The sequence below is a fragment of the Daucus carota genome, chromosome 9, assembly GCF_001625215.2.
Source record: "Daucus carota subsp. sativus chromosome 9, DH1 v3.0, whole genome shotgun sequence".
In the NCBI taxonomy this organism is placed as follows: domain Eukaryota; kingdom Viridiplantae; phylum Streptophyta; class Magnoliopsida; order Apiales; family Apiaceae; genus Daucus; species Daucus carota.
In genome coordinates, this window is record NC_030389.2 from 13,450,467 (window position 1) to 13,460,250 (window position 9,784).

General features: G+C 36.5%; 1 protein-coding gene across 5 annotated transcripts; it reads right to left on the reverse strand.

The window, feature by feature from the left end:
• Window positions 1-652: 652 nt before the first annotated feature.
• LOC108200592 (probable protein arginine N-methyltransferase 6) lies at window positions 653-9,079 on the reverse strand. Of its 5 annotated transcripts, none has more exons than XR_010287340.1 (9): window positions 5,854-9,079; window positions 5,380-5,448; window positions 4,759-4,824; window positions 4,615-4,676; window positions 3,182-4,491; window positions 2,968-3,052; window positions 2,107-2,306; window positions 1,129-1,250; window positions 653-1,037 (listed from the first exon to the last, which is right to left on the reverse strand). XR_010287340.1 is itself a non-coding variant. In XM_064084143.1 (8 exons), exons 6-8 carry the CDS (start codon window positions 2,194-2,196, stop codon window positions 995-997), a joined length of 255 nt encoding a protein of 84 aa, XP_063940213.1. In that variant the 5' UTR covers window positions 2,197-2,217; window positions 2,968-3,052; window positions 3,182-4,491; window positions 4,615-4,676; window positions 4,759-5,448; window positions 5,854-9,079; the 3' UTR covers window positions 653-994. The 5 variants fall into 5 exon arrangements, 3 of the variants coding, with proteins under 3 accessions (XP_063940213.1, XP_017224291.1, XP_063940212.1); XR_010287341.1 differs by having other exon boundaries at window positions 3,182-3,275; window positions 4,289-4,491; window positions 4,759-5,448; XM_064084143.1 differs by having other exon boundaries at window positions 2,107-2,217; window positions 4,759-5,448.
• Between the last annotated feature and the right edge of the window lie 705 nt (window positions 9,080-9,784).

Below are 9,784 nucleotides of genomic sequence, written 5' to 3' on the forward strand. Positions count from 1 at the left end.
TATTACCATCGTGGACCTCAAATTACCGTAATTGATCATTAATAATGGATCACTAGCTAATACTACAAAGAAGTAGATTTTCTCAATTATGAAAAATAAAAATTGCAGATTTTAGTATATAAAACAGTGATTAATGCAGTATAAACTAGTGATTATTGTAGTCATAAGTAGTGATTTTGAAATACATTTTTAGTTTGTATTTAAAATTTGGTTTTTATTTGATCAGCAGTCTATATATATGTGTGTGTGTGGTTTTTTGAAGGAAAAATGATGTAACTTTATTTTTTGATTTACTAATTATATATTTGATGAATAATGAGATTGCTACATGAATTTTTTTTGTATATATATATATATATATATATATATATAGAGGTGTTCTCCACTATAAGATGGTTCTCCGTAAAGTCACATTTTCTCTCTCTCTCTCTCTGTGTGTGTGTGTGTATATATATATAATGAGGGTCGGGGATCGGGGGAGGCACGAATCCCTGACCTCACCCCGATCACCGAAATTTTTTATAAGACTTTCCCCATTTTCCGTTCCGACTCCGAAAAATTCTCGAAATCCCCGATCCTAATGTGACCGAAATCGGATCGGGGTCGAGTGGGATGGGGTGAATGCCCATCCCTAAACAGGGGAAGTTGGTCATAAAAAATGCAGATTAGTATGAATCAGAATTATGAACCCTGCTCCTTCTAGGTTGCTTTGAAAGTACCTCTGGCAGATGCAAAAGTATTTATAACACTTGCCAAGAACTTAACCAGTAATATCTGAGGTCCAAACCTTGGAATGGCAGACTACCTATGGCTACATAAAGAGTGATACAAACAACAGAATATGGATAGTACTAGTTTGAATACTACTGCTTGCTTGGATGTTGTATTTATATCAGCATACTTCACAACAGAAACTAGGAACTTAATATATGGATTTTTTTGGTTACTTAAGTCTTAAAAGGAGAGAATGAATTTACGTAGAGCAAGAATCATATCAGCGCATTACTGCTTCTCTCACGAAGGAACGGTGACCTGACCTGCAGTAGTAAAGATCTTGGTAAGAATATAGCTACATGGGGAATAATAATTCCAGATGTAGGACTGAATAAAAGAAGTGCTTTTTCTCACTTGTATTCAAGACGGATGTGCACGTTGGGACCATCTTCTTCTTGATTAGGTGTCAATGTCACAGAACCTTCAATCTGGTGACCTTGTTCAACATCTATTGGATTGTTCAAGTAGACTACCATCTGCAGATATAAATTGCTGCATTAAGATTCTGAAAATACTATAAGTATGTGGAAGCCGAACTTCACAATGTACATAGCAAGGAAATGAAGTGCTGTGTCAAGAAAATTAAGAATAAGAGACCAGAATGAGATGACGATATCTAACTTTTGTTAGGTCGTTACCCAACATCCTTAATTACTCTTGTAAGAGGATTGTTGACTTTAGAAAAGGGTTTTTGTAGTAACTATTTCCCAATATATGAATCAAAGAGACATTGTGAGACTGTGTGGTATATCCCCAAATCTACAGCTTGATATTTCCCCAAAGTAAGTCTGCGATACAAGAAGTTTGTCCCAGGAGGATGTCTAAACAAGTCCCTATGTTTTGTTTGAGATTTCAAAGTCCAAAGATGAAAGAATAAATTTTGGTTTGCAAGTTTAGGTATTGATGCTGTAGTGATTATAGAGTGAACACATTCTATGTGCAAGTTTGAGGTTCGAGGATGCGATTATAAATGCATTTTATCGCCTTTACGGTCAATTGGTGCAAATATATCAAGACTGATGGCAACCATGAGAGCTGAGAGTCAATCCGTAGAAGGAATGTGAAGACCAACAGGGAACACGGTTCACTTCTTAGTATGTGGTTTGTGTCCACCTCATATTAATGTCAGAAAGACAATACAACAAGAAGTTAGCTGAGAGCAGAAACTGTTTTTATACAATGCTAGTTCTGGAAAATCATAATAACACTTGTTTCTTAGATTAAGCAGTACCAAATTTGGATGGGGAGAAGCACTAAGCATGAGTGTGATAGAAGTTTACCGAAAGGAGAAGGTAGTAAAACACTGAAAGATAAAAAATATTATGCTCATACTTGTTCCCAGTGTGTTGGCGGCTTGTCAGGTGCTGTTGAAAGTACAATAGCTTCAATGGGATCATCACGCTTTCTCTTTTGACCACTCATATTGGGATAATTGCTTGAAGACTGCAAGGTTGGTGCATTGCTATCAGCAGGGGTTGTCACAGAGCCACTAAATTCGACATTGAACCAGAAAGCAAATCCATGAAAGGTTGCTAGCAGTGAAATTATATCGAACTAATTAAATTTGACTCAGAAAGCAAATTCTGAGAATAAAATATGTGAATTAGACATGATCAAATGTCAGTTTTCATGAGAACTGAACAATTATTATATGAATGAAGTGAGATAGCGAAGGACAGTGCAGATAGTTAGTCTTCCTATATCGATAGTAGTTGCAAACAAATAATTTTATTTATCTATTTAATATCAGATCTCGGTTCTCAGCTAAATTACACATATCAATGAAATTACTTTTTGTGTGTTTTAGACATTTTGCCACATCAGTAATTGTTTTAGACTCTTTAGGACTAGATACATTTAGAATTTACATTTATTTGATTTTGGCATACAGAGAATATAAAATGATATACTTTTTACATCACCTTTCACAAGAAAAACAAGCTAATTGAGGCACAAAAAGAAAGTAAATAGAGGTTTCCACTTAGATTCTTCATTCATGTGAAATCTTGAAGACAATTTTTTTTAATCATCATGCTTGTTAAGCTACTTAATTAGTTAATTTAGGTTTGTCACATTTCTTTTCACACAAAAGGAATGACATGATCTCAGGACCCTTAGCTTATGTGATACATAACATGGAACATCTGAAATTCTGAAAGCCAGACCAGCAATTAGCTAGAAAATTAATATTACCTTGGGTCAGACACTCAAACTTGAATCTTGATTTTAATGATTCTAGCTCCTGTATTTTAATTGTATAACAGTCCACATACTTCACCTGCATCAAAATCATAAGTAATTTATCATAGCAGGTAAATTGGCCATGCATCGCTTGTTAACTCTAAAAAACATTTCACAGACTGAAACTGTAGGATATCCACTAGGATCTAAAAGTGAAAGAACAAACCACTTGAGGCAATGCTAAAAATTTTCACTCTTAATCTTCTCTATACACGGGTCTTCGTATGCATCTTGTATTGCCCAAGGTACCATGGTAGACACTACAATACACACAAAAAATTCCAACTTAATGTATGAATCAAGAAATAGAAAAACAGATCTCATCAATTTAAAAATGTAAACAAGGTATAGACAGACAGAGTATTACAGACACAGAGATATTTTTCAATATGTATCAAGTAAATTAAAGTGGAAGCCGGTCAAATTAATCCTCTGGACTAACCGACTGGTAGATATAAAGGATTCATTTTAAAATAATCACCACCAGGGTGCACTTGAGCACACTTGGGTTAACAATTTTGGTGATCCCTAGGTACACCTTTTACCAGGTTTTCATTTTGGTAACTGTGTGCATAATCATAAACCACTTTGCCGAGGCCCACAGATGACTTTGTTCCGCTGCATTTGAGACCTGACAACTCGTGCATAATAGAAACTGAAAATGTATAGTGTTTCAAACAAACTCATCCCATTGGAAAGTCATACAACTAAAACCATTTAGATAGTTCAATCTGAAAAAAAAAGGTGTGATGGTTCTGCTGGAATTAGTTATCTGCATTGTGTATGTAATTCCTAGCTCTAAACATTTCTCAGTTCCTTCTGATGCGTATGTAAGTGGATGTCACTGAAGAAAAGGGCTGAATGTCTTCTCATTGATCATACTCTAAGAGTACTGTAAAAAAATGTTGATGAGTGTAAGGAGTCGCTATGAGAGGCCAACTTTCGCAAATTTTTTTTGTCTATAGCAGGATTCTAGAACATTGAGAACTACTTTAACTTCTGCTTACGGTTTTATTCTTATTCTAGATGAATGGGGAGAAAATACCCCTCCTACAGCCTCTAGGTATGAAAACTTTATGTTAGTAAAGCCCCTGGAAGAATATTGTGACCTGCGAGTCACTTGAGCATTGATAGTTTGATACGATGACTCGAGCATGAATGAAATCAATTGTGCTCGAGATGTCTACCAAGATAATACCAAGGAAAAATGAAATTAAGTTAGAAAGTAATCAGGGAAATAATATATTATAGGTGATTTCATATGCACACTCACTGTCGATTCCATAGACATTGCGCCAGAAATCAATTTTTGAATTGTATCTGTCAGGAAGAGTGACAGGAGCTATATACAGCTGCAGACAAAGCAAAAACTAATCATGAATTATTTGTGGTTAGATAGATTTACTTACCTCTTAATACTTTTTATTAACATATATGTAAGTTAATCCTGGTTGTAAGGACGCTCCCCAACATGTTCTGCAAAGTAGCCAATGCAAGTTACGAGGAACGGTTATAACAATGATACCACTTACCAGACACCTAAAGTAGAACGAGATATAACAAACAAAATCCATATGAATCCCAGAATAAAAAAATAACCTCATAGTTATAGAGAAGTAAATGATCCATCCAGTCTGCAACTATTCATTAATTCCAACATCCTGCAGTCCATAGTTTGAGCAATGAATCTGAGTAAGTTGATTTAGCACAAGGATCTTATTGAATTATCAAAGAGAATTCTACCTCTACATATCCATGTAAAACAATGACCCTTTCAGATAGATTATTGGCCTCCATGACTTTTTGTGCCTGATAAATACAGTCAAAAAGGAGAAATTTACCATTTTACTGTTGATTCTCACAAATTTCATATTATATGCTAAATCCTTAACCAGGGTATGAATCTCTATTTTAGAAAGCACTTATCGCAACAGGTAAAGGTAGTTTTTTAGCAGCAGTTGGAAATACATTAAAACTGAAATTGCCTGTAAAGGAAGAAGAATGACATGAAACTGGCTATTTGGATAACGCAGTACACGATATAATAGAACAATGTAGCATCTTGTTAACGATTGAAATAGGAAATTGTGTAAAAAATTACCAGCGACGCTAGTTCAGTGTCTTCCACTGCATTAACCTGGTAAACAATTCATGCAGAAGTATATTTTTTTGAAAAGATCTCCTCAGAAAGTTTCTACTTACATTACTGTGTCACAACTTCAACCCTGACCAGCCTTAAATATGTGCTACAGTTATTACTATTTCGAAAAATATTGTAGCTTTTATAAATGTGAATGGGTGATGTGTGTGTGTGTAAATATATCAACATAGCAAATTAATGAAAACAAAGACATAAACTCTTACTCGTTTTGCACCAGCCTGAGCACAAAATACAGAAAGAATCCCTGTTCCTGAACCAACATCAACCACAGCCTGAATGCGTGGTTATAAAACATATCATTTTACTTGGAAAAAGAGCAGTAAATAGAATCATTTTGACTGTTTTAAATCTAATTTTCCAAATATATAAGGTCAGCTCAGTGCAATAAGTTTGCAGTGGCTAATACAATATTATTTTGATATTCTAAAATCTAAAGCAGTACAATCGCCTTATTCTGTCTTTAATGTAGTTATCCTGATGCTGCAAGATAGCAGCCCTATAAGTTTCATTGCTCAACACAATCACGAATAAATGGTAAGGGATATCTATATGCTTGCTTCTACCATGAAACACTGGATTTTTGGACAAGTCAATTGCAAACCTATTATCGATATAAAGTGTTACTGGACCAGCTTCGACATTTGATATTAAACTAAGAATCTTCTGCAGCCAAATACCTTTACAAGCGGCTGCAGTGGCAGCCATGAATTCAGCTTCACATCTCGACAAAGCCACGCACCTCTGCTTTTGTGAGACCCATGTAATTAGACTATCATTCAGGTAGAAGGCCATACCCCCGTGCTCCTCCTGTCGACAACGTCTCCCCCTAAGTCATTATCCGTAAAACCTGATAACAAATAATTTCCTCGACCCTTGGTGTACACAAGCCCATAGTTTAAAGTTCCCTTAACATAGCGTAATATTCGTTTAACAACTCCCATGTGCAGCACTGTAGGTTTCTCCATGAAACAACTAACCACTCAAACTGAATAAGCGATATCTGGTCGAGTATGGACCAGATACCCTAATCCCCCAATGATGCTCTTGAACATAGTCGAATTAATTAGCTTTCCATTCTCATCCTTGTGCAACTGAATTTTCGGTTCCATAGGATATTTAATAGGATTGCAATCCAACATACCAGTACGTTCAAACACCTTTTTGGCATAAGCCGTTTGTCGTAGCTCTGTAAATCCATTTCCCTGTTCAACTTCAATTCCAATATAATAGGCCAGCTTTCCCAAGTCACTCATATCAAACTCTTGGTTCATTTGATGTTTGAACTTAGCTATGTTGGAGATGCTTGAGCCCGGTATCAATAAATCATCAACGTATACTCCTATAATCAGCGACTCATTTCCTTCGTGTTTGATATAAACCGCATGTTCAAATGGGCATTTTGTAAATCCAAGTCTGATCAAGTACTTACTCAATCGAGGGTACCAGGCCCGAGGGCTTGACGGAGACCGTAAAGGGCCTTATAAAACCTGTACACCTTATTCTCTTCCCCATCTTTCTAGAAACCTTTAGGCTGATTCACATAAACTTCTTCCAACAAATCTCCATTCAGAAAAGCGGACTTGACATCAAGATGTTGAACCTCCCATGCATTTTTGGCAGCTAAAGCTAATAGTAAACGGACTGTTTTCATTCTTGTAACTGGCGCAAACACTTCCTCATAATCAACACCAAACTTATAGACATACCACTTTGCTACGAGCCGAGCCTTGTGCTTTACAAGCTTTCCCGTAGTGTCTTTCTTTAATTTATAAACCCATTTCAAGTCGATTGCTTTATGGCTTGGCGGCAATTTTGTTAACTTCCAGGTGTTATTTTTCTCAATTGCCTCGATCTCATTCTTCATAGCGACCTTCCATGCTCGCTCTTTAATGGCCTGTTCATACGTAGCAGGTTCCTCAATTTCTAGTAGCAACAGTTCGTTTTCATCTTCGATTTCTTCTGTTCCATTATATATATCAGTGAGAAACCTGAAATTTTGAGCTTCATTGTTGCTGTTCGATGTATCAGACCCGTACTCTTCATTTTGTGAGCCTCCAGAATGCATTACTTATGACTGTGGTGTCGGGGCATTTTCTTCTTCGACTTCATCCGTATTTTGAGCATCCTCTTGAATGTCACTTATAGAAAATGATATCAACTCAGCTGCATTATTTGAGCTTTGTTCAGTCTACTCCCAACACTTTTCTTCTTCAAAGACAATGTCCCGACTGACCTGTATCCCCCTTGTACTCGGATCATATAATCGAAATGCCTTTGTTCCAGGTTCTTTACCAAGGTAAACACACACTTTGCTCCTGTTGTCAAGTTTCTTGAGATGGACTCCAGGGATCTTTATATGAGCTACACAGCCAAAGACATTCACAAAATCAAAACTTGGCTTCACACCTGTCCAGGCCTCATGTGGTGTCATTTTTGATAGACCTCGGGTAGGGAGTTTGTTCATAATATAAAAAGCATGTCGGACCGCCTCTCCCAACAAATTTGATGGCAGATTTCTTTCATTTAACAGACTTCTTGCCATAGCAACTATGGTTCTGTTTCGGCGTTCAACAACGCCATTTTATTGTGGTGAATACGGGGCTGTATAATGCTTCCGAATCCCTGCACTCTCACAATATGAGAAAAAAAATCTCTCGAACATAATTGTCCTTCCCTATCTGTTCTCAAGACAAGTATTCCCTTATTTTTTTTTTCAATAGTTGCCCGAAATTTTTTAAATGCATTAATTCAAAGACTCATCTTTAGATTTGATCATATAAACCCACATCACGACTAAAATCATCCACTAGCAACATAAAATTCTTATTACCTGCTGGTGTTGGGGGTGAAATCGGTCCACAAATGTCTTCATGTATCAACTCGAGAGCATTCTTTGCTGAAAAATTTGTTTGAGAAGGGAAGGGTCTCCGTGTCTGCTTTGATAATAGGCAACCGTTACACACTTCTGTAGGCTGACTAAAATTTGGCAATCCTCGGGCCATATCATTTTTTGACATAAGCTACATCGCCTTGAAATAGACGTGGCCCAGTCGTGAGTGCCACAACCAGGTCATCTCATCCGCTTTTATTAACATACATGTTACTGCTTCCTGATTTAGGACCAGTTTATAAAAAACGGTTTTGTATTTCTGCACCTTCATTAGTAACTTTCCACCTTTTTCATAAACCCACATGAACTCACCATCAAGGACTACCCTATTCCCTTCCTCATATAATTGTCCCAGACTTATTATATTGTTGCAAAGGGTTGGTATAAAACCTTACCTTTAATTTCAACCATTGATCCATCGCCAAACTTCACTATTCCTGTTGCAGTCTCGTCCAATTCACTGAACTTTGAGCGTGCCCCGGTCATATGACTACTGGCTCCATTATCTAAATACCACACATCTATTTCTTCTTTGCAATCTCGAGTTGCTCCTCCAACTGTTTTTCCTTTATCTTTAGTCACCAGCATCACTTTGTTCTCTTTAACCTCGTGTTCCAGAAATAATAGTGCCGACTCATCTTCAGCACTTTGTGTAAAGTTTACCTCTTGTTATTGTTCTCTTTCACGGCGAGATTAGCGACACTCGGCTGCTCAATGGCTAAGGCAATTTATAAAAACTTGGTGGGAACTGCTGCTAAAATCTTTTTCACTACGTACGTCTCCTCCACCTTCTCACCCAATGCTCGGATGTTCGTGACCAAGCCGTTCAATTTCATATAAAACTCATCCAAAGATTTTATTTCCTTCATGTTCATGATTTCAAAATCACATTTTAAAGTCTGAGCCCTCGCTTTCTTGACCTTGACCGCACCCAAACACACCGTCTTAATAGCCTCCCAGTCCTGCTTAGCTATTTTCTTTTCTGCCAGTGATAATAACATATCCTCTGGAATACCTTGGTAGATTGTTGCTGGTGCCATCTTGTCTTGTTTTCTCTGGTTAAATAGTGTTTTGGTCACTCAACCGACCGGAAACTTGCAATTGGGTCATCCAACTCAAAAAGCTTTCAGTCACATAATTATAATCTTAAAAATTTTCATTCAGGTCACTGGCCGTTACACTTCGTTAAAAATTTGACGTAAAGCTGACTAAGCGTCGTGACTTGGCTAAAATAAATCCAACGTGGCATGTATAGTCAGCTGAAGCGGCATTTTGGTCACTCAACTGACGACAAACTTGCAATCGGGTCATCAAACTAAAAAAACTTTCATTTAGGTCACTTATCATAATATTTGTTCAAAATTGAAAGAAAAAGAATTAAGAGCTATCATGCAACACCTTTTTTTCTCTCTTAAAATTTTTAAAACTTATTAAATATTTGATAAGAGATAAACCTCATCAAAGTAAATTCCGTTTTTGATAATTTAATGAGTTTTTATAAAATGGCCTTAAGATATATAAAACGATGAGAGATAAACAAAGATTAGGTTTTTGTGGGTGAAACTATTGATTTTATGTGTGTGTGTATTTGTATCATTTGTTAATAAGTTTCGAAATTTTTAAGAGAGAAAAAAAGGTGCTGCATGATAGCTTTTAATTCTTTCTTTTTTCAAACTTTAAAGGATATTATGATAAGTGACCTAAATGAAAGTTTTTTG

Excerpts from the sequence above, each read along its gene's own strand:
- LOC108200592 (XM_064084143.1), bottom strand. The coding sequence starts at position 2,196 with ATGAGTGGTCAAAAGAGAAAGCGTGATGATCCCATTGAAGCTATTGTA. Across the intron at positions 1,251-2,106 it reads CGCCAACACACTGGGAACAA|ATGGTAGTCTACTTGAACAA; the intron begins GTATGAGCATAA and ends TTATATCTGCAG. Across the intron at positions 1,038-1,128 it reads CACATCCGTCTTGAATACAA|GTCAGGTCACCGTTCCTTCG; the intron begins GTGAGAAAAAGC and ends TTACTACTGCAG.